The following is a 25595-nucleotide window of genomic DNA, read 5'->3' as shown; positions in this document are numbered from 1 at the left end:
TAAATAGATTGAACCGTCGTGTTTCAGCATTGGAATGTCAAATTAATTATTATCGGTTTTAAAAAAATAGTTTGGAGAAACATTAAAACTTCGCTTTCCATCCTTGGAAAACGCCAAACTGTTTGGCATAAATAGAATTCGATGGCAAACTCATTTCAAATGTGACCTATGATATCGATTAGTTGTATAGGTTTTTTTATTTAATGCACATTTAATGCTACATTTCAATATAACTGTACTGCAGACCTGACTTTTTCTTAAATGATTTAAAACTTCACAACATTAAAAGATATGACTAAATTGCTAACTGCTTTATTTAGGTATTTTAGAAATTCATGTACTCGCAGTATTCTTCATTGAAGAGGTAACAGCGAAGATTTGCAAACATAAAGAAACCTTTCAATGACCAATGCGCCCCACTTTCCATTGGCGCATATGGTTCCTGATCCCACATCCAGGCGTTGAACTTGAACGCTAATCGCCAGGGCAAAAATATCAAATGTACAATGTCTTGGTCCTCATAGGTAGCGTATGATGATACAAGATGGTCGTCGACAATCAGATTTCCAGTTTCTGTCAAAGGTGCGTATAGTCCGGTTTTAACTTCTTCAGATATATGAATGACACGGACAGCTTTCGTGTAACCTCTGTATTTATCGAACACATGAATGAAATCTCCTTCTTTGATTTTTCCAGCAGCTTTGACCTCAATTTTGTCGTTTCGTCTTTTTGCCGTATATATCAAATGTTCAAGGCTTATTTCAATAGAATGACCGTTTTCAGTTACAATCTTACGGTATTTCAGTTTTCCTTTGCTGTCGTTGTGGAACATTAGTATAACTTTAGTATATTTGTATCTCCCATGTGCATCGACAGTTAAGATGGTCTCGCCAACTCTCAGAGATTTCATCTTGATGGTTTTGTTATTAACTCCAATTACCAAGGAATCCGGAGGAAAACATCCCCCAGCTAGCTTTTCATCTGCAAAATCATTTGTACAAGACAGTTTAAATAACTTATATTTGTATAGGTGATATACCACCATTGATTTCCTCTAAAGGTCTTTGTTAAATTTGCACGTTTTAAAAAATTGTGCCGATTTTTTTTTTGTTTCAAATAAAGATTTGACGAGAGTAAAGTTTTATCCTGTTCAGTACAAAATTTCACATACCATTTCATTGCATATAAGAAAATAACCATCACTGGAAGTTAACCATTCACATGTTCACCTCTTTTTTTACCCGTGTACAGCTTTAGTGACCATGTAACCTCAAGTTTCCAAATTATTCTATAGGAGCACTAAATAAAAAGATAATGGTGCTTTAAAACATCCAAGATATATGTTAATGACCCAGAAATGTTGATTACCTACTTACGACTACAACTGTCAAATTCAAGGGAACATCTTTTTCAACCGTTTTACGTGCAACCGGATATCACGTACTATGATTTGGTGGTATATGATTGTTCATTTGATAAGTTCTCGATAACTATGCATGTACGGATAGGGACATTCTTTTATATTGAGATTTACATTATCCATAGAACAAATGATGTATTGTGAAATATTTATTCACAGCTGCTGTTGAACACTACAAGGTTCTAACTATGTTTTTGCTTCCTACATTACATTATAAATTACGTTTTCTATCTATATAACAAAGATGTGGGATGATTGCAAATGGGACTACTATCCACTAAAGTTCAAATGACATGAGTGTAAGCAATAATAGACAACCGTACGGACTTCAACAGAAAACCCCATACCTTATAGTCGCCTGTAAAAGACAAAGTCCCGACATGAAGAGTATGAAAGAAAACAATTTTTACGAAAACAAATATGGCTGAAATGTAAGCAACAACCACTCAACTAGCGAACTACAGGGTCCTGCTTGGGACACATGCAGAATGTGGAGAGCTCCAACATGCTTGAAAGCACAAAACTCCCCTAGCCATAATAAAGGTGTAACGGCGTAACACAAGAACAGACTAAAAAACAATTATGACAAACACCAATAAACGACAACTACTCAATTCCAGGCTCCAGATTTTGGACAGGAACATGTAAAACTTGGCGGGGTTAAACTACTTTGAAGGGGCCAACCCTCCCTTAACTTGGGACACTGGTGTAACGGCACAACATACTAACACACTATACTTATATACTTGAAAAGTGCTTAACTGATCAGATCGATACAAAGCAGAATTTTTTTTTCCTTTCACAAAATGATCATTTGAATCCTTCAATGTAGTATTCTATTGCTTGTACATAACTTGTATTTAAAAAAAAAGCATTACAACAATTTGAAATAGTTTAATTGCCATAAGGACTTTAGGCTATTAACATTGCAAAATAAAACTAATTGCTTCATTCTCTATAACTATTTTGGGTTATGAAGCATTGACATGATTGACAAAATCACATTTTGTATGAAAAAGTAAAATACCAAAAATACCAAACTCTGGTGAAAAATCAAAACGGTTCTTAATCAAATTGCAAAAATCTGAAGCGCGTTTTTATGCTATAAACATGAAATTACGATCTAAATCAAACCTTTCCGTTGTCACGGAGAACATGTTACGGAAATAACATTTTAATTTAGGAATGCCTCAGCCAATTGTGTGTTTACGTACCGTGGTCCTTGTTGATTCTTTCCACAAAGGATCCATCGATTAATTTTAGCCTGACATTTTCTCCTTCTATATTTATATCACATATGACTCCACTTTTTGTGAACGGGTACAAATAGCATGTGTGACAATTACGAATAGTATCAATTGGACATAAATCAAAGGTTACATCCGTATGATACGGTGCTTTTTGTCCGCAATTTGCTTTTTGTCCGCTTTTGCTTTTTGTCCGATAATTTTGCTTTTTGTCCGAAACTTTTGCTTTTTGTCCGTTGCTTTTTGTCCGTTTCGCTTTTTGTCCGATAATTTTGCTTTTTGTCCGAAACTTTTGCTTTTTGTCCGTTGCCTTTTGTCCGTTTCGCTTTTTGTCCGATAATTTTGCTTTTTGTCCGACACTTTTGCTTTTTGTCCGTTGCTTTTTGTCCGTTTTGCTGGTTTAGCTCACCTGGACCAGAGGACTAACTGAGATTTACTCATCAGTAGGCATCCGTCTTCGACGTTAAATTTTACAAAAATCTTTCTCCTCTGAAACTACTGGCACAATCATCCTTTAGGTATCTAGTTTAAAAAAATATATCACATGACCCCACCCAATAATCAAGATGGCCACCATGTCTATAAATAGAACTTTGGGTAAAATTTAGATTTTGGCTTATATTTCTGAAACCAAAGCATTCAGAGCCAATCTGACAAGGAGTAAATATGTTTATCAAGTCAAGATCTATCTGCTGAATTTTTTTTCGACACATCGGATAACAGTTTTTAGAGTTGCTGCCCCTTAATTGTTAATTTTAAAGAAAATTATCAGATTTTGGTTTTTATTTGAATGAAGTTTTATTACGATCTGTGAAAAAAATGTCAGATCAAAAAGTGTAGATCGCAGTAAGGTCGTATCACGATCGTGGTGAGGTTTTCAAGATCGTGATGAGCGTGGCCAACTTTGAACATGTTCAAAACAATCGTGGTGCGGTCGTGGTGAAATCAGGTCGTATTAGAAGCGTAGTGACAGCGCACTAAGGTCGTGGTAAGATCACAAAGGTCTCTGTACCATCGTAGCGAGGGCGCAGCGAAAGCGTGATTCTATTTTCGGAGAGACAGCGCTATTATCTCACAGCGACGTTATTACGACCTCACTACGACCATCGTGTTATCATAGAGACCCAACTACAAACATACCACGTTAACACCACGCTGTTCACGACCATAGTAGGATTCTAGTACGCCCTTGGCGTCCTCAACACGCTCTTCTTACGACCCCACTACGTTCATTTTACGACCGTCATTCTCATTGTCATTGTCAAAATATATTAAATCTCTCCAGGTTTTATTTGTCTGTATGTAATTAGGACTTCTTTTTCTCTAACGGCTTAACCATGCTTCTTGTTTTTATATGCTAGTAGATTAGACCGTTGGTTTTCCCGTTTGAATGGTTTTACACTAGTAGTAATTATGGGGCCCTTTATAGCTTGTTGTTCGGTGTGAGCATTATTTTTTGGATTAAGTTATTTTTGGATTAAGCATTAAGTTTCCGTGTAGAAGGCCGTACCTTGACCTATATTGGTTTACTAATATAGATTGTTACTTGGATGGAGCGTTGTCTCATTGACACTCATATCACATCTCCTATTTCTATTGACACATCTTTGTCATCTCTGCTATCGTTCACTAAAATATCGTCATTTGAGCTTGATGGACCAGCAATAGGTTGTAATTTAGATTTGATTGGTCGGTTCGACATCTCTGCTGGATCAGGATTCGAAACTATTAGAGCTCCCTTTGCCTCTACATCAACCCCTCAGTACCACCACTCCCACGTGCGGTGAGAACGTGTTATTATCGTAGAAGGATTGTCGTAGAAGCGTAATGAGAACGTAGTAGGATCGTGAAAGCAACGAAAATTTCCATTTCCATGCCGCTCATACCGCGACCTCACTACGATCTGAATTTATTTTAGAACTCGGTGAGCGTGGTGTGATCGTGGTTTAGAGGGACTGGGGTTTAACTTGTTATAACGGCTTGGATTTCAACTTAGCTAACTTGTTTTAACGACTTAACCAACATCGTACTCTCTTGTTCCTGTCAAAAAGGGACAAGTTTTGGTGTGATTTAATAGAAATAGATATGAGGGTTTGGATGGGGTTAACTGATTAGAGAATAATGCCCTTAAAAAATGAAGATTAGAGAATAACGGGCAAAAAAAAAAGATTAGAGAAATGTATGGTCTAAAAATATAATGAATATTGAATGATTAATAAAAGAAAACACTAAAAATTAACTGTTAACAGAATTTTCCCTTCTTAAAATTTAAAGAAAATTATCAAAATTATCATTGTAAAAATATGATAAAAGTGAAAACAAACTTGGTAAACCTTTTTTGGGTTTCGTGATAACAAACTATAGGATTCAGTCAATGTGAACTGGTTTCCGATACTTCTACTTGGACTTTTAATTCAGTGGCGGATCCAGAGGGGAGCGTAGAGGGCGTCCTTTGTTCAGACTTTAAAAAAAAAGATTAATCAGACATATTTATATTTTTGTCCATCTGTTGAGTTAAGCCTTTTTCAACTGATTTTTATAGTTCGTTCTTATTTTGTACTGTTATACCACTGTCCCAGGTTAGGGGAGGGTTGGGATCCCGCTAACATGTTTAACCCCGCCACATTATTTATGTATGTGCCTGTCCCAAGTCAGGAGCCTGTAATTCAGTGGTTGTCGTTTGTTTATATGTTACATATTTGTTTTTTTTTACATAAATAAGACCGATAGCCAAGTTTTTTCGTTTGAATTGTTTTACATTGTCTTATCGGGGCCTTCTATAACGGACTATGCGGTATGGGCTTTGCTCATTGTTGAAGGCCGTACGGTTACCTATAGTTGTTAATGTTTGTGTCATTTTGGTCTTTTGTGGATAGTTGTCTCATTGGCAATAATACAACATCTTCTTTTTTATATAGACTTCGTGAACATGGTGAACTTTGCCATTTCCCGTGTACTACTATTTAATTTTATACGACAATTTTTGACTTATAAAGATATTTTTCGCTGGAATTTACTGATTATCAAAGTCATATGATTCGATATGGTGAAGTTGACCTGCAGTGCGTCGAATAAAACGTCTCTCAGTCATTTTGAAATTCAAATTACAGTAACACATTGCATAGGCTGAGGATGACAATCATAACCTTCAAAGCAACACAGGATTTAGCAAGAACATATTGACTTCTATTTCACTATTCCACCAAACAGAAAGTAATGCTCTATAGACTATTACACTCTCATGAAAAATAGTTCCACTGCAATATATAGTATCTAACTACGGAAATATGTTTAACCCCAAACGCCCTAGCCTATTTAAAAATAATTTAGCTGAATATCGATCCCTAGTCAGTATAAGCTCTATATAGTTTTAAAGTCGTAAGTCCGAACCATTTGATTTGAGGAGACAGTCTTAGATATTTGAGAGAAAAAAAATTAACTCTGATTTTTGCCTTAAACAAAATTTATAGACGCAAAATAAAAATCTTGTCCACTATTTTGCTATTAGAAACGAAAATTCCCAACAGAATTATTTAGCATTAAATGAACATGATGAATAAAAGCGGGCATATTTTTTTGTGGCAGGGGTTTTCATGGTTGACCGGACTGTCTGTTTCGCCGAACTGAAATATATGGAATACTTTTTTCAAGACCAGACTGCAACCTTCCTGCTGGGTGTGGCCTTTATGTCTTCATGTGTCGGCCGGCATTCATAAATTCATTGTCATTTCAGACTCATTCTTAGCCTTTGATTGATTTGGAACCCTTTACTTCCCTTAATGTTGTTGGTGAAACATATCAACCAAATATTTGGATAAAAATTGCTTTTTTGTCTATTTTTACTCGTGTCGGTCGTATTTCAAATTCAATCGAATAGCCCAGCGTATATCTTGTTAACAACAACAACTCTGTGAGGTTATTCTTACTTAACTTACAACAAACGTACGAACATTTTTCATGCCTATGTTTTACTGACACATCACACATTAAATGTATCAGTACATAGCTCTTGGATCCAAACTATCATTTAATGATAGAAATTAATAAGGAGATACAGCATCTAAAATGTCCAACCCTTACACCTTACCAGCAATTACAAAATATGCATACCCCACGCCAGGAACCGTTTAAAAAGTGCATATTTCACTTATTTTATGTTTTAAGTCCTAAAAAGTGGCCAAACATAATTTTGCCTCGCTCCGCTCGTCGATCTTTGCAAAATACGGCCCCACTTTCAAAAAACCTGGATCCGCCCCTGTTTATAGCTGACTATACGGTTGGCTTTTGCTCATTGTTGAATGCCGTACAGTGACCTATAGTTGTTAATTTCGGTGTCATTTTGTCTCTTTGAAGAGTTGTCTCATTGGCAATTACACCACATCTTCTTATATGTAGTCAAAATCACCGGAAAGAACTGATGAGAACTTGGACTTGTTACATGAAGGAACTAGCACTTTAATCATGCAGAACAATACGCATCGACACGTCATTGTTGAGAAACAAATGAAAGCCTTGCTGTTGTTTGGAAATCACCGTTCTCATTCATTTAAAAGAATGTTATTTTACTTTTATTTTAAGATTAAAGAAAACTGGAAAAATCAGAGAATAATGCGTAAAAAATCAATTTTAAAGAATAGACTTATTTTTGGAAGATTAGAGAAAAAAGGGGGGAAATTAAATGTTTACAGAATAACAGACCCCCCCCCCCCCATTGAGACCCTCAGATATAGGTCCAATCGAATTCAGTGCCTATCTACATAGCTTAACTGACGAAGACTTTTTAGCATGCATCTTAGCATCTTATGATGTCATACAGACTTTGTGGCGAAAGAATAAACTATTAGTTTCTGATTAATGTTCTATTAATAATATAGATGTTACAACAATACACAGTCCACATTGATACTGATTTAAAGTTCTAAATTGTTTTTGTTCAGCCCACGTTTTCAAGGGAGATAATTTCAGTCTAATAAAAAACTAGCTAAAATAAGTATCACAAATTTCCGATATTAAATGTAAAGTTAAACTGAATTGAATTATTAATAGTCCATAAAGAAAAATATTGTTCACAGAATGTCAGTTAATAAAATAAACTCGCGTCCTTCGCGACACTCCCAAGGAACAGAAAGTATTTAACAAATTAAAGTCAATGTTCACTATCAAGACGTCCACTCCTGGATTTTCTGTTTTGCTTGTGTCGCAGCACGTCTCTGAGGTCTAGTAGATGAGGTTTGCGTCTCACACTTTGAGTTCTGTTCAACATTATTAACATTGTCAGTTTGTTCAACATTTGACAGTTTAGTGTTTTTGTGAACAGTTACTTCAAATTGGTCCCAAAATTCTTTAAACTTCTGTTTATCTCCATTATAACCCATTATTTCCAGTTTTGGTAATTTTACAGCTGCTTGATTTAGTTCATCATGTTGAGGTTTAGCATTTTGTAATTGCATTTGTTGCATCATTTGTATTTGTATTTCTATTAATTGTTCAATTTTAGAATCTGGTTCTGGTTTTGATAAGTTTTTGTATTTTTCCTGTAGGAAATTGTCAATCAGTTTGAGCTCTTCCTTGCGGCTTGTTACCTCTGTTATTATATTAAAGTACAATTCACTTTCTTTTTGAAATGTTTTCAGGTCTTCTTCGGCTTTGGCAGTTTCTAATGCGAGTGATAACCTTTCCAAAGTTTCTTCAAATTTTGGGCCAAATTCATCAAATCTGCGATACGATTTGTTTACCTTTCTGATTTGGGATTCAAGATCAAAATCGGACACTTCTCTTGTCAAGAGTTCTTCAGATTTACCAAGTTCGACTTCTAATAAATTTTTATATCGTGTTTTAAGGCCTTTCAGATATGCGAGTGACATTTTGAATGTTTACGTTTTGTCGTTTGTATGTATCGGAAATTATTGTCAGTTTCTATCACTTACTCCCGGGTTCCGGCACCATTCAATGTGGCGAAAGAATAAACTATTAGTTTCTGATTAATGTTCTATTAATAATATAGATGTTACAACAATACACAGTCCACATTGATACTGATTTAAAGTTCTAAATTGTTTTTGTTCAGCCCACGTTTTCAAGGGAGATAATTTCAGTCTAATAAAAAACTAGCTAAAATAAGTATCACAAATTTCCGATATTAAATGTAAAGTTAAACTGAATTGAATTATTAATAGTCCATAAAGAAAAATATTGTTCACAGAATGTCAGTTAATAAAATAAACTCGCGTCCTTCGCGACAGACTTCGATCTAACGAAGATGAACGGACTATGTTTCAAAAGGCCTGCATCACAAACATATACTGGATGTGTGCGACTTGAATTGGATGAATGGAACAATTTCTACATATTAGACAATTAGTTGTGTCAAAGATTCTACTGTGTGAATATTGCTACTTTCTTAGGCTGATAAACATTTAAATTCATTCTCTTGTTTCGCATTCTTTACATTTATATATTTGTGTAAAGGTTAACTTTGATATATCATATGTAAATATACTGTCCTATCTCCAACGTTTACCTCAACTATCGATCTAACTAATGCTCTTCATTATTGGAGGAAATAAAGATACTGTTTTATATATATATCACATATTAATTTCTTAAATTCAACCGTCTGGGTAACCGAGGCCTGTTCCAGATTTGATTTTATTTCTCCTCTTTTTTCGGGACTAATTACTGGAGATGTACAGTCATCTATCTTTGGTTACTACATACATATTCCGAAGAAATATAAATGAAAATATAAGAAATATACCGAAAACTTGATAATATTTACGGATTTTATGAGTAACGCATTTCAGTGAAGAGGAAAAAAATAACAATAACTTTTAACGCCCTACAGACTTAACCTATTTTGAAAATAAACATTGTTGATGTATTTATTTCAAATATTTCTATTAAAAAAGTGTTTTGTATTCAAAAATGCACTATGTGTACATGAGATATTGTGCACATCTATTTCGTTAATTAAATGCTAAGTAGCCTTTTTTTTACTTCCCCATCTCTTTTTACCAATTCTAGCCAGTCCAGGCGCTAATGGATGGCGAAGGAACAAAGAAGATTCCTTTTAAAAACAATCTTTCTGAGGCCTCATCATTTTGTTAGAAGTTTGTATATTTTGGATGTAAAAAAAGGATGCCTCAGTCGTTGTTATAGGGGAAATAGGGTCCCCAGTGCACTGCGTTGTGTGCATGTGGTGGAGAGTGTGAATAAACATGTATTTTTTGGCCAAATAGTAGTAATTTAAAAAATATTTCAATTAGTAATTTAGTGAATATTTTGTTTTATCAATCTATTCAAAACTCTACATCAAAGATATGGATAGAGGACTCACCTTTGAAATTTACGCCATATTTTTACCGGACGTGTCAACTTTGTATTTAGGGGACGACCATTTGATATTCTTGGGGGGGGGGGGGGGGGCAGCCTTGATAATCACAAAAATAAATGGTTTGTTCTGTGGTGGTTTGAAAATAAATAACCCAACTTGCAATGTATTGAAAATAAATAACTCAGCAGGTCTATAGCTTCTATGGCCTTCACCGGTTCATACTATGTATTTGTGTTTCGTTTGTCCTGTCTCGCTATGTATTATCTTAAAATGTTTGTATATTGTCCTATTGTACACAAGTATGTGTCTGGGGTTATGAATGAAATCTTGAATCTTAAAATTTCTGCAGGGGATAATGATCTTTTCTGATTAAATGGTACATAATGACTGGACTATACATGTATAATTAACAAATATTTAAAAAAAATGTATGTTTTCGAGTATCATAAATATAGTTGTGAAAATGAATAATCAGTCCCTTGCTTTCATGAAAATGAAAAATCTTGCTTCAATAGTGCAGAAAATGAATAATCTGTCCTCTCAGTTTACAAAAAAAAATAACTGATCAAAAACAAATCCTCCTGCCCCCCCCCCCTCTTCCCAGAATATCAAATGGTCGTCCCCTTAAACAGTTACAACAGAATAGAATAAGTGGTTTTGGTGATAACTTAAAGCCAAAAGTTGAATGACCCAACGTTTTCTTTACATGTTAAAAAAGTTGAATATTTAAGTAATAAATCGATATTTCTATGTCCGCCATTTATTTATCTTACCGGAAGTCAGGGTTTTAAAGATATACGTCTTATACATTATGTCCATGAGAAGCACTAAAGAAAGGTTTCTGCATAATGTAATGATAGTGGCAATACATTAAAACACACTTCAATTACCCTTCCTAAAAAAAAACTTTTTTTAATACAATAACCGCCATGTGGGATTTTACCGGAAGTAGTGTTTTCAAAGACATCTTATCTATATAATATATCCAAAAGTAGTCAAAAACAAAGGTTTGTACTGAATATTATGATAGAAACATGATAATAACACCTTTTCAAATACTAGTCTTCGATATTAGGCTGATTCAAATATGGTGTCCGTCATTTTGTATTTTTACCGGAAGTGAGACTTTTTTTTCAAATGCCTCCGTATCTGAAATCAAAGAGTAATAGTTGAGGAAAGTCTATGCCAAATTTCATGCTTGTAGCAGGATGTACACAATTCGTCTGATATATGCTTGTAGCCGCCGGACTATACTTAACTATGTCAGCAAAATTTGACATGTAAGCAGATCTTGACTTGCAGATCATTTTTGTGATTTAAAGTGTATCTTTATCTATTATAATTTTCTATGAGATATGACAAAACGCAAAATAGGTGGTGAAAATCGTCTTTTAGGTGGTATGGGAGAATAGATTAAAAATGATTTTGCAACAAACTTAGTAATATTGTGAAATGTTCAAAAATATAATAAGTATGATAGGTAAACGAACATTTTCTCAAGATACAGGTTGTGACAAAATGACACATTTGTATGGATAATACAGGGAAAAAAAACCAGCATTATGTGATCAGAAGCTAAATTAAATGATAGAATGATGAACAAATGATAGAATATAGCTTTTAGAAAAGAAAATGCTTTGAAAACATTAATAGATTAGAAAGGGTCACCGTGCTCAAATGTAAAATAGCAAAAGATCATGTAGTAGTCTGTTGTTATTTATAAATATTGTATTGTCATTTTATTTCTTTTCTTTTGTTACATCTTCTAACATCGCACTCGGACTTCTCTTGAACTGAATTTTAATGTGCGTATTTTTATCCGTTTACTTTTCTACATTGGCTAGAGATATAGGGGAGGGTTGAGATCTCATATACATGTTTAACCCCGCAGCAATTTTGCACGTGTCCCAAGTCAGGAGCATCTGGCCTTTTTAGTCTTGTATGATTTTTTATTTTAGTTTCTTGTGTATAATTCGGAGTTTAGTATGACGTCCATTATCACTGTACTAGTATACATATTTTTTAAGGGGCCAGCTAAATGACACCTACGGGTGCGGGAGTTTCTCGCTACATTGAAGACCCATTGGTGGCATTCGGCTGTTGTCTGCTCTGTTTTATAGTTATCTCCCCTAAAATTACCATTTAAAAACATTACTAATCAAACAAACAAAATCAAATTTTACTACCTTAATTACAAATTTGTCCTTGGGTTCTCTGTTATTTACATTTAAAAAAAAGAAGAGGAAAGACACTACATTAAAGGGCAATAACTTAAATAAGAAGTCGCCTTCATATTGTCTTTATTGCAGATTTAAGATCCAGTATGAGGCAAAAAACGCAAACAAAAAAATGGTCAAAATCATCATCAAAGGACATTTACTGTAAGTAGGATTCTATTAATGAGTTCGACCATGTTGTCTCACTTGTATAGAACTGATCATACTGATCATCATAAAGTTTTTCTGTCTCCATGGTCTCTATTTTAATTTTCAAAATAGTAGGCAAACACGAAAATAAATGGTAAAATCCATTTGAGGGCAATAAATCCAAATGAGTCCTTTGGACACAGATAATGATTCCGCTTGCATTTACCTTTTGAAAGGGACACAAACATGGCACAAGTGACACTACCCAAATTTGAACTTGATCGTACTTCTGTTAGTATAAGCATTTTGTATAAGTTTCATAACACTTGCTTAAGACGAACTTAAGTTAGAAAACAAAAACGACAAAGTCAGCCTTTTCTTATTTATAAAGGGGCATAACTGGAAAAGTGATGCCACCATTTTGACCTGTGATTTGTAGTAATGCACATTGCACCTTTCATACCATTTTTTAAGTAAAAGAACGAGAATAAAAAAATAAACAGTTTTTGCAAAGGGACATAACTCTATAGCAGTAAAAGTGAAGCCACCGAATTTCAAACTTGTTCTGGGTTATGTGGTAATAAGCATTGTGTTCAAGTTTAATAGCATTGGTTTAAGGCAAACCATAGTTAGAGAATGGAAACCAATTTTGGGACATCATCTGACTGTTATGAAATGTATAAACAATCGGTAGAGCTCAACATCCTGCTGTTGTCAGATTTCTACCTCTTTAGTGGTTTTCAAAATAAAAGACAAAAATTAAATTTTACCCCATATATTCTATTTCCGGCGTGGTTTTCATCTTGGTTGGTAGGCGAGTTAATTAGACAATGGAATGAATATTGAATATTTAAAACTTCCATGATTAGACATATTTTTTTTAATGAGATACCCTAATGATGAGTGTTGCCAAGTTTGTTTAAATTTGGCCCAGTAACTTTAGAGTATTTTTTTGTAAAAGTTAACGGTCGACGACGACGACGGACGCCGGACGCTACTTGATTAGAAAAGCCTATTTGGTCAAAAGAGCCAGATGGGCTAAAATAAATAAGTATGTTTTTTGATGAAAAAGATAAAAGCATTGCATGTTTGATAGCATTCAGTTATAAATAATGTTATGTGCATAACTTAAAATTTTAGCTATGTAATACTTCTTACAAACTATCAAACACAAAACGCAAAAAATCATAAATATGCACGATACCAATAAAAATTTCTGCCTCTGTTGACAATATGCGCAATCACTTATGTATGTTTACTTTTGTAATAATAAAAAATGGCAGGGGGTTTTGATGTTCAAAACGAAACCGGCAAAAGATATACACATTTTTATATCGGACATAAAGCAAAATCAGCGGACAAAAAGCAAAACGGACAAAAAGCAACGGACAAAAAGCAAAAGTTTCGGACAAAAAGCAAAATTATCGGACAAAAGGCGAAACGGACAAAAAGCAACGGACAAAAAGCAAAAGTTTCGGACAAAAAGCAAAATTATCGGACAAAAGGCGAAACGGACAAAAAGCAACGGACAAAAAGCAAAAGTTTCGGACAAAAAGCAAAATTATCGGACAAAAAGCAAAAGCGGACAAAAAGCAAATTGCGGACAAAAAGCACCGTATCATCCGTATCTGAAAGTATTTTATTTGATACATGATTTTTTTAATTTTACTTAATATATTTATTGTAGTAATTCTATGAAGTATGAAGGTATAGTATGTATTATTATTACATGTATATACTTTAAATGCTTTAATCATGTTTTAGTTAAAAGTTATTCACTCACCAAAGACAAATATGATACTTCCATATTATTACCAGGTTCATGGCCGATTAACGTACAATAGCAATGTACAATGTATAATATGCAAGTTAGAGACATTACAATACTTTGTTTTGAACTGCATTGACAAGACGATCAACATTATACGTGTTAGCCCGCATGGTGAATGTATATTGTTCCAATAGCCTTCATCAAATGTGTTAAACAGTATACTGTTTACTCAGAAAAAAGCATTTCCTAAACTTATGAACGGCCATCTTAGTAATTATAAACAGTATGAGATCTTTCTCTCAGTCGTTATTTGAGATTCCGTGGATACATTGAGGCTGATCTTAATTGAATGACTATTTTAAGACCACTAAACAGCTTGATTAATTTAAAGGGTAGAGATCACTCGAGAAAAAAATGGATTAGAAAATTTAAAAAGTTTGTACCAAAAATTATTAGTGTTAAACCATTCAAACGGGAAAACCAACGCTATAATCTATATAAAAAACAAGAAACGAGAAACACTTATGAACCACATCAACAAACTTTGAAACAAACTACTGAATTTTAAAACATGCATTTACTGTTTCAATTGTGAACCCACATAATAAAACACAGCCGTACTTTAAGCTAGTTTAACCGTTTCATTCCAAATTCCCCCATCAAAATAATTTTTGTTCAAATTTTGTATTAAAAAAATATTACACATCAGTACAGTTTGGGTTTCAAATTAATTGCTATGAATAAATTTTACTACAATTTTAATGTTCCCTCAAAATTCATTTTGTATACTAAAATTATATTCTGCAATATTTATTTTGGTATGGTATTCACACCAGGAAATAAAAAACCAAACAGCAAAAACAAACACAACTTTGTTCATGAAAAACGTGTATCATTAGTAGTATGCATCTTTCAATAACAGAAAAGATAAGTAAACGATATTACCATATGGGAAACAATGAGAAATGGTAGAGTATCCATTTTGACACTGCTGCACTGAAATAAAATAAATATTCGACTCGTTATGACCTTTCAAGTATTTTGACGTATATATAGCGTATTGGTTATCACATCATGTAATTCCTTCAAAATAGCATAAACGTGAGCAAACTAGAGCCTGTCATGTACAATGTTCAATAAAATCATTTTACGACAAAGCTGCCAAAATGGCCTATTGTAAGTGGTTTCCCATTTAGCAAGTCGCTGATTTTTGTTTATCACTAGATAATGGTGTTGTCAGCTATTATTCTACATGTGCACTTTAATTTTACCGTTGTTATTCCTTAACCCCCCCCCCCCCCCCCCCAAACACACACACACACACACACTGTTTTGGCAGTGATTATTCTTTACATAATTTATTTTTATATACTACTCTTAAATACGATAGATAACCATCATATGCTGTCACACTAGAAATACAATTTACATTGAAACTGACAGAGAGAAGAAAAATAAAAAATCTCGTACTTACAGGTATCACAAAGTTCACCTTCCCATCCCATATCGCATAAACAGAATGTTCCAACACAAACACCGTGGTTACATAGTTTCCCATTGCAATATTTGACAATATGAACAGTTTCTTGGAAAAAGGAAAATCAAGTTGTCAACAAAATAAATTAAAAAGACTGCAGCAGGGTTTATTCAAAATCTAATATATAGTACGACAGTTTTTAATTATTTTTTACGGTAAATAAATAAGTAGGCATGTAAGTAACTAAATTGTTTATTATAGTGACGTGTATGAATATGGACAGATATTAAATATATAATATATGATATTAAAGAAAACACCCGGGCCAATGGACACATAAGTCACCTCAGATGATATTAAATAAATAAAAACAGTTGTCATGTTCTTGAAAATAACAAATTATACATGAAATTATCTTTTTATCATCGGTAAATAGAATTGCGTCTTCTGGAATAAGCCTGTCCTGTACAATGTAATTTTTCGAGAATATTCATAATTAATAATTTCCGCTTTTCATTATAAGTCATAGATGTAATGAAAGAAGTTATCAAAAGTTCACCAAAATACATTTTCTCGTATACCAGAACAGAGTGTAATAAAAACAAATGAGTCTCAGTTTCAGACTATTCTTTAGTGCATAATGTACAGTCTTTATATTGGTCGTTCACCAATATACTGTCTGGTTTCTATCCCCAGGGGTAATATTCCACATACCAAATGTGAGCATCAATTAAATGACTTAAATTGATTTTTACATATTGTCCCTGATTAAAGGCAGATTTGAAAGCTTAATAAGTTTTGGTGCATGTTGTATATTATCATACCAGATGTTTGAATAAAGGCACCTAATGCTCAATTCAACAGTTTTAAAATTGATAACTGTTTTTGATTCCAAATAGTATTCATTTTATGTCGTCCTTTTCGCTACACCAGTTTGTTCAGCTTCGAAACTGGCTTGGGATCCATCCAACATCCAAAATGACGGGCGATAGTAAGCGCAATACGATGAACACTCACTGGTCTTCGGTAATTCGACAATACGACGAACTGATTAAAAGGTCATTTGTCATCTATGACATCGACCACCGACTTGTATATCACTGTTTTAAAATGTATACAAAAACCACGAAAGAATTGATAAAGCATGTTTCATATGTCACGAAACATCAAATGAAATGTTGGAATAATCCACTTCGGTTATCCATTACTTCTATCATTTGAGAAAGTTTCAATATCCTATCTTTAGTTTCTTTTTTTCTCGTGCCAAGATGGATTGAAAAATATGTATGTTTGTTATTCACCGGTCATTTCCGAATGTTGATATAAAATGAAAGTGGTTGAGACTCCATAAACCATATATTTTCTTGTTACTTGTCTCAGGAAAAATGAAAAAAAGATCCGTATCAGAATGTTGTTTTATTTGAACATGTTTTAGGCTTGATATTGTCGTGTTTCTGTGTAAAGTTTCTGTAAGTTGAGTATATTTAACCCAGGTATACTGATTGATAGCGTTCAAACATTTTGAAATGATTGAGATCCTCGGTATCATTTATCATATTGCTTCTCATGTCAATAGTGATTAAATGCTATAAAGACTGATTCAAAAAGAATCATTCCTGTCCTTGCATACTTGATAGTATAAAATTTTACAATACCCAACTCAAAATAAAAGTAGAAGTTACAAAACGGACAATTATAGATCAAAATTTTAGGAAAAATGGACAAAATTATTGCATTTTTTACCTTCTATTAGGATGGAAGAATGCCTCATTACGTTTGTCTGAGGAGACTTCGGTAAGGGATATAAGCCGATAACAGTCCATTCTTTAAAATATTGGACAGAAAAATAAGCAAACAATGATTAATTTTCATCAAGTATGAAAATTGTTTTGTGAATAAACTTTCTTTACTTTAAAATAAATCCTACATGTTGGCCCCTTTAAACAGTAGCTCAACTTAAAAAAAAATAGACAAAAAGAAAGTACAGCTGAAGGTAAACAACATGTATTGCTACATGACGAATAATACACAGGGTATGCTAATCATGATTTTTGCGTACGCAAGGACTACTTATATTTCCGCCTAAAGTTTCCGTGAATACCTTTACATGCATTTTGTGTTTCAAAATGGATAAAGCGAAGAAAGAATTTTCTTAATGCAAAAACGAAGAAAGAGAAGTCGTTATTAGTGATTGTGTTGTTTCAAACTTTCTGATACGAATACATTATTTTACAAAGAGGATATAGTCAAATCAGCTAATAATGGCAAATTTTATATATATTATATATTGCAAAAAGTAGTCTTCTCCTAATATTTTCTTGTTTATTCTCAGGTTTTATATTTTACTTGGTGAATGAGGAAAAAAAATAATAGCATATGAAGACAGGTTTTTGTTGAACCATATCGAGTGCACCGCAGTAGATTTTATTTCAAATATATAATTAATATGAACAAATAAGAGACAACAATTAACATGCAATCAGTTGTATTCTTTTGTTGGAATTTTCAAGAGACTGTTATTGTTTACCTAAACGGTACCACCTGAATAACCCCCCTTTTCAGTTTTTGTTTCCGCAAGGTCGTGTCGCTCTTTTTACGTTTATTTGTTTATTGATTCCCCCTGTATTTGTAAAAGGTTACCGAAACGCAATTGTGTCTCGATTTTCTTTTGAAAAAAATCTTTTATAAAATGATCACTGCGAACAAAGTGCGAATCGGACACACAATTGGTTTGTTTGACAGATAAAATGCGGTAATATCTTCCTTATTCTGCTTCCCATATTCATCGTCTTTCATAAGAGAAGTGTTGCATTATATTCATATGTAATCAGACTTAAAAACAACTTGTAAATCAACGCCGAAACTGAAAACTATAAAAACTTTTATAGTCCCCTAGCTAGTTCATGTAGGAAATTCTAGATTCACACTTTGTAACAGGACAAGGTTAGGTTGTTCGTGGCCCCTGTATTGAGGCATGATCTATCGAGTTTTTGAAGCATGGCTTTATTGCTTTTTTTTTTCGTTTTAATTGTAGTTGAAAATGATGTTAGGAAGAATAAGAGCAACACCAGAGGTCAATTTTGATAACCTAAAGACGGACGAGGATCAATCTTTTGAAAAAGGAAATTCATAAAAGCAACACAAACCAGATATCAACAAGCATAATCAACTTATTCAATTAGTGCTAAAAGAGACAGAAACATGAGAAAATTGGCTGTAATATAAGTATCGATAGTGTTAAAAATCAATTTGAGAGTGGTATTTAATAGTTTTTTTTGTATATATATATTTTAGTGATTGAACTATCATATACCTGTAAGAATCAATTATGTTACCTTTAGCTGTCCAATATTTTTAAGTAAGATGAGGGCTATTCTTAAAATATTGGACAGCTAAAGGTAACATTATGGTTTCTTACAGGTAAATGATAGTCTAATCACTGAAATAAATAACGGATTAAACAAGGGAATGACGTCACAACAATGTTTTAATAAACAATGTATTCAAATCAATCGGTAGTTTTATTCGTTTTGTCCACTCCCAGTAGTCGATTAGTGTTTAATGACTGGAAGTATCATTGATATTGTTTTGGGGCTAAAATGTTAAAACATTTCTCAAGTACTAAGGTTTTCATTCCCTTAAATACAAAGCATAATAGATGATGAACATCTTTTATGATTTCGTGGTTTGCTGCGCATGCAATGCTCAAAAACACAGAAAAAGATTCTTGAATTCGAACTGTGATTCGCATGCCACTGGTAAGTCGTGTGCGAACACAGTATGTATGATTTAAGTTGTATTTGTACATAATGTATGTAGAATTTTATTATATGTAGTACAGCATTTTGATACTTTTTGGAAACCCCAAAAAGAAATAACGATCTCTTTTTTTCCCGCGTAAGAAAATCAAGATACAAGATTTGAACCAAATACAGATCAAATTCAATCGTTATAGGACTCATCTTCAAGCTGCATCTAATTATAATCATTGTCTTTTTTCTTTGATTCAATTTTGATTTTGCTCTACAACAAAATAATACACTACCTATGAAAATGATAACGATATATTTACATACGTACTTGTATCACACCTCAGTCCTGTGTATCCACTTTCACAGACGCATGTGGGTATTAATGTAGTGTTCAAACATGTACCATGTACACAGTAGTCAGATAGAATACAGAGACTCATATCTTCAAAGATTTGAAATACAAGTTACTTTTAAACAACTAATTGACGTATGATAACAGATGGGAACAAATTTGATTTGTTCTGTACTTCGGATTCGTTTCTACCTCAGGAATAGATTTCCTTAGCTGTTTTTGGCAAACCTTTTAGTAACCTTTGGTCCTCAATGCTCTTCAACGTCGTAATTTATTTGGCCTTTTAAACATTTTTTGATTCGAGCGTCACTGATGAGTCTTTTGTAGACGAAACGCGCGTCTGACGTAAATATAAAATTTTAATCCTGGTATCTTTCTATGATGAGCTCGGTCAAAAATATCCATCTTTTCTTGCCTACAGTAGATTTGTTTATCAACAAATATATATATATAGGATTCCATAGTTTGGATTGGCAGACATAAATCACAAGATGCTGTATGTCCTGATAGAAAAAAGAGCAAGTTAGAACTCAAATTAGGGGTTAAATGACAATTTCGGTAATTTAACCTATACGTAGATCTAGTCTTATTGGAAAGTTTGCAGCAATGCTATGATAAATATATATGTCTATCTATCACAATAATTGTCAATAACACTAAACATTGGTAAAAACCTCACTTTAATTAAGAGCAAATACTCAATTATGGAATTGACTCGCGATTGCGGCTTATGAACTTGTTTGTAGATCTTGTCTTACTGGTAATGTTGGCTTTAAAGTTTCAATCTATCTAAAGTTTTTAAGATATCAGAAAACAAAAACAAAGTCTAGGTAGGCAAAACCAATTAAGGTGGCTAGGGAGTCTTCAATAAAACTGATAGAATTTTTTGATAACTTGACAAAATGAAGATTTTATATTGCTTTTTTCAAAAATATATTAAAAAGTATGGGTCACCGGACATTTTTTCACGCTACAGGTTGTGCAAAATTGTCAGATTTTGTATAGATTATATGCATGGAAAATCAAATTCTGTGTAATATAAAGAAAATGTTCTGCACAGATAATAGCGGATATTTTCCTAATGTCGTAACTACTATCCCGTCCTTTTTCACGAATGTGACCTACCGAATAAGACATGTAACCGGGTTTGTACTAACATGAGTAATATAACGGGTACCACATGTGAAGCAGGATCTGCTTACCCGTCCACAGCACCTGCGATCACCCCCAGTTTAGTTGGGTTCGTGTTGTTTTAAATTCTTTAGTTTTCTATGCACTATTATTTGTCTGTTTGTCTTGTTCTTTTTCAGCCATGGTTTTTATTTTCAAACTACGAGTTTGGGAGTCCTTTTGGTAACGTTCGCCCCTCTATTTCAATTCTTAAATCTATTTGTAACCCATAAACTTTATTTACAAGAAAAAATAAAAACGAAATAAAAATAGAAATAAAATACTTAGTCACAACATATTTTGTTAGATATGGTTATAATTATTTACCTGTACATGTTCCATCAAGTTTTCGCATTTGCCCTCCTTGACATCCGCACATGGAGAGTGAATGATTGGAATACAGCAATGCTCGTGTTTGTCCACAATAACAATACACTCCTCTTACCAATGGATTGGAAGAAGTGGACACAATGCAATCTTCGTTCAATGGGTAGATAGAACCTTTAGAAGTATAGAACTCCTATCTTATATATGTATAATTAATAGAAAAACACATATAAACGCAATAATTACAATAATAATGTATGAGATATACCTTGCTACGCTCATGGTAGCAGTTCTACTTAACGGAGGTTTAATGGAAATATTTCTTAACAAATAGTAAGTGGTATTTTCCCTTTGTGAACAAGTTAAAAGTTTCTTTAAATAAAACTCCAAATATCAATTGAATGTCGGAAAATTGGATAAAACGATTCAAATGAGCAATAAATGTTTATACTAGCCGCAAATGAACGCTTCAATTGCCAAAACACAAAAACTTAAAGACGATACCTCAAACACAACTCCGTCGATCTCTTTTTCGTTTTGTTTTTTTTAAGTTTAAAATCGTATGATTTATAAGTGATGTACAATCATAGCTCATTTGTAAATAAGAAACGAGACAGAATCAGTTGGTGTGTTTTGATTTTTAGGCAGGTTGTTCGCCATTACTGTATTTCGTCAATTTATGGTTTTGTACAGTCGGTGTTCATTCATACTTAATAATATTTTGTTTCTTTTTCATTCGGTAAATTGTTTTGTTTTTTATATTTTCTTATATGTTTTTTTTTTTCATTTTTGTTCAGCTGTATGTCTTAGTGAGTGGGAGGTGTTGCGGTTTATTTCTTGCTTATTTTTGCGTTTAATATTTGTATGGTCTTCTTACATTTATTTTTTTAAAGGATTGTCCATTTGTGTGCATTAATGAAAATAAATATACACAAAATGCCACTATGCATATGGAAACGATAGATCTTTCGAAATTTAAATAACTTACCCGCAAAATTATATTCCGCTACATGACTGAGGTTGTGATGTACTAAGTCATGATTTATAAGGTCATAGCACTTTCCAGCCACCGAAATCTTTGATCGTGTACAGACATGCTCTGCACAGAAACAAAGATAAATTACAAAATTTTCGAAATAAATAGGTAAGCATTTGGGCTCGGAGTTAAAACTATAAAGGATAGGATGACATGTCTGTTGTGGACTAACCTATACTTTGAGAACTAGCATGTTATATATCCAACTCAGCTTGTCGGTTTAGAGTTCATTATCATATTGCATCAACATCTCCTCGTTCTGTACAGGCATATAATTTTGTCACTGGACGTTAAACCACCAGTCATCATTATCCTAAAACGCTCTTGCATTACCTTTTGAAAATGATGAAAAAATTGACAAAGGCCCCGTTTGCTAGATAATGGCATTTTTTTCCCGTCTTGCTTCTTACCGCCTATGAACATTGTTCTATCGAAAAGCAATATTAAATGTTATTTCAAATGATCAGCAGCGTATATTTACATTTATAAGGTGATCTTATGAACATTCCAGTTTCTTTGGGAAATGAAAATGGGACTGTACTGTACATTATGCTCAGACTTTATACTATTACGATTTATAAACCAGACTGAGCATTAAAGATAAAATCTAAAAGAAAATTAAAAAAAATTGGTAAAAGAGGGTAAAACTTATGAAAACCAGTTGGAATTGTCAATTCAAGAAGACCCTGACCAAGGAGTTGACATTCCACCGCCTTTGAAAATAGATAGAACTGAAAGTTATGTTTTCTTTGACCTTGAAACCACCGGATTAGGTAGAAAAAGTGACATCACTCAAATAGCAGCACTTACAAATGGGAAAAAGTTTCAGAGATATGTTATTCCACGAGTTGAAATTAATATTGAAGCCAGTAAGGTAACTGGAATAACATATAGTCATTCAACAAACACAATGTACGTAAGAGGTCAAAAAGTGGAACCTGTAACACTACAGAAAGCACTGCTAGATTTTATTTCCTTCATCAAAGAATTTAACAATCCAATTCTAATTGGACATAATATTTGCAATTTTGACATTCCAATAATTAGTGAAAAATTAAAGGAATGTAAACTTTTTACATCATTTTCTACTATTGTTAAAGGATTTATTGACACTTTGAAAGTTGCCAAAAAATATGTTTCAAATTCAGATATTCCTAACTTCAAACAGGAAACCCTTGTGAAGCATTTTTTAGGAGAAACTTACTTGGCTCACAATGCTATTGAGGATGTTAAATCCTTGCATAGTTTATATGAAATGAAATTGGCTCACCACATCAAATCTGATGATTTGTATGCATTTGTTTACCACAAATGTCTGGATTCTTACTCCGATATCTTAAAGAGCAAGGCAGTAAGTAGGCTGATCTGTGTAAGACTGGCGAAAGAGGGTATTTCTCTTAAACATCTTAAACTGGCTGCCTCAAGAGATAGCAATGGGATAAAATTTGTATTCGAAGACCATAAAGTTCCACAGAAAAGTGTGAAAGCCTTCAGTGAATACCTGAAAGATGAAGAATGAATAACAGTTCCATTGACATAATGAAGAATTTATTGCTTATATATATTTATTTACTTGAAATGTCATTCATTGAATAAGAATACCTGGATATTATGGTTCAACCATAATTTGATCTGTCTGTCAACCAGTCCGTCCACCAGTATCAAATTTTGTCAGCTCAATGACTTTTTTACAGTCATGATTTTAAAGATTATACTTGTAAATATAAATAAGGATATGTGGCTATATGATATCAATGAGACATCAGATTACTCTTCAAAAGAGACCATCTGACACAGATATTTACAGCTACAGGTCACTGTACAGCCTTCCGCTATGAGCAAAACCCATACCACATGTTTATTCATTAACACCAGAAGATGTTTCATACTTATATAAAATCATAAGGTTAATACTAAGGTTGTGAACCCAATGCTATGCATGTAGTAAAGATCTACTCCTGATTTTTAAAGTCTATACTTTGCATGTATGTTCACTTGCATCAGCTGGTCTGTGATTATAAATAAACTTGAGAATAATTTGAAGTAATGTAAAGGTACCCACATGGTTGTTTAGCACTGTCAAAAAGAATATCATGATTATTTGGCAAATCATAAATCCAGGTAAATTACTGAAGTCAATGTGGGATAGCTGAATTTGTGTTTGAAAATATTGCATTTGTTTTACTTAAGAACAGCTAAAAGTGGCCTGGGGTGACATTATATGGCACGATTATATCCATGTTCATATATAATTTTATATGCATCACATATGAAGTTGTGTCTCAAATGATGTCCACATATCTTTGTTAATGGTTAAAGTCAAAGAATGTAATTCACAGATGGGTACCAAGGACCCAGAATCTTTAATTAAGTCTTCCTCACTTTTTTTTACATTAGAACCTTTTCAGGGGGCATACAGAGATGGATTCTATCTCATTCATGTTAGTTTTATTTGGTCTATGATACAATAATCCCTGTCTTTCTCACTCATGTATGACTGAGTATGGTTATCAAACAGTATTTCTAAAGATAATGGAAGAAAGGAAAAAAGTTGCGGATGATGACCAATTTATTGATGCCAGTTCACTCTTTTTTCTATCATGCTTGATACTTTTATTTGTCATGATTGAAGATATAGACCATGACATTATTTACAGCTACAGATTTAATTTTGTTCTGGTCCCATGATTTTTTCTCAAGTTTGGTCCCAAAGTTTAGGTACTGATGGTCTAGTTAATTTTCTTTTGTAAGGTTTGTTTACCTGTGTATCAAAAGAAATCACAATGAATGTTCATCTGTCTAAGTCTTCTAGATACAACTTCTTCAATAAAGCATAATTAATTCCTATAAAAAAAATGTATTCTCATACCTTTTGGTCTTAACAGATAAGGTGTTCAATATTTTGACTTTATTCTTTCTTTTGAATTTATAAAATATTACTAATTTACTAATGAAGTTCAATCTGTATTTTTATTTTTTTTTGTTGCTTTTAAAATTTTAAAAATCTTGAAAGATACATGTACATTTTAATTGTACTTGGTCTTTAAGTTTAATTTGCCTTAATAGAAACTAAGCCATTATTTTAAATTGTATGGAACCGCAAGTAAATTTTGTCTTGTAACAGATAGTTTTCATATTTTGTATGCATGGAATAATAAAATATGGATTTTGTATGCATGGATTTTTTTTTATATGTCGTGATAATGTATGTGTCTATATTGTTTTATATGTATAGATCATTAAAGATTGTTGGATATTACTAAATACCAACTTCAAATAAATATTTGAAGTGAATTGTATTGAATTGATTTGAATGAAACAGACAAATATCTCAAACCTACCTC

The 25595-nt window shown here is 33.0% G+C and overlaps 3 protein-coding genes across 3 annotated transcripts; 1 reads left to right on the top strand and 2 right to left on the bottom strand.

The window, feature by feature from the left end:
* Nucleotides 1-325: 325 nt before the first annotated feature.
* On the bottom strand, nucleotides 326-910 carry LOC139500437 (sonic hedgehog protein-like). The gene has a single exon (XM_071289176.1). The coding sequence runs from the start codon at nucleotides 908-910 to the stop codon at nucleotides 326-328; it is 585 nt and encodes a 194-aa protein (XP_071145277.1).
* A 1701-nt stretch (nucleotides 911-2611) lies between these two features.
* On the bottom strand, nucleotides 2612-22361 carry LOC139500087 (protein kinase C-binding protein NELL2-like). Its single transcript, XM_071288826.1, has 6 exons — nucleotides 22204-22361; nucleotides 21216-21389; nucleotides 19695-19808; nucleotides 15612-15722; nucleotides 15083-15133; nucleotides 2612-2808 (listed from the first exon to the last, which is right to left on the bottom strand). Exons 2-6 carry the CDS (start codon nucleotides 21265-21267, stop codon nucleotides 2627-2629), a joined length of 510 nt encoding a protein of 169 aa, XP_071144927.1. The 5' UTR covers nucleotides 21268-21389; nucleotides 22204-22361; the 3' UTR covers nucleotides 2612-2626.
* An 800-nt stretch (nucleotides 22362-23161) lies between these two features.
* Nucleotides 23162-23770, top strand: LOC139500436 (uncharacterized). Its single transcript, XM_071289175.1, has one exon. It carries the CDS (start codon nucleotides 23162-23164, stop codon nucleotides 23768-23770), a length of 609 nt encoding a protein of 202 aa, XP_071145276.1.
* The last annotated feature ends 1825 nt before the right edge of the window (nucleotides 23771-25595 follow it).

Source organism: Mytilus edulis, chromosome 13 (assembly GCF_963676685.1).
Source record: "Mytilus edulis chromosome 13, xbMytEdul2.2, whole genome shotgun sequence".
NCBI classification, from domain to species: domain Eukaryota; kingdom Metazoa; phylum Mollusca; class Bivalvia; order Mytilida; family Mytilidae; genus Mytilus; species Mytilus edulis.
This window is presented reverse-complemented; position numbering and strand designations above follow the sequence as displayed.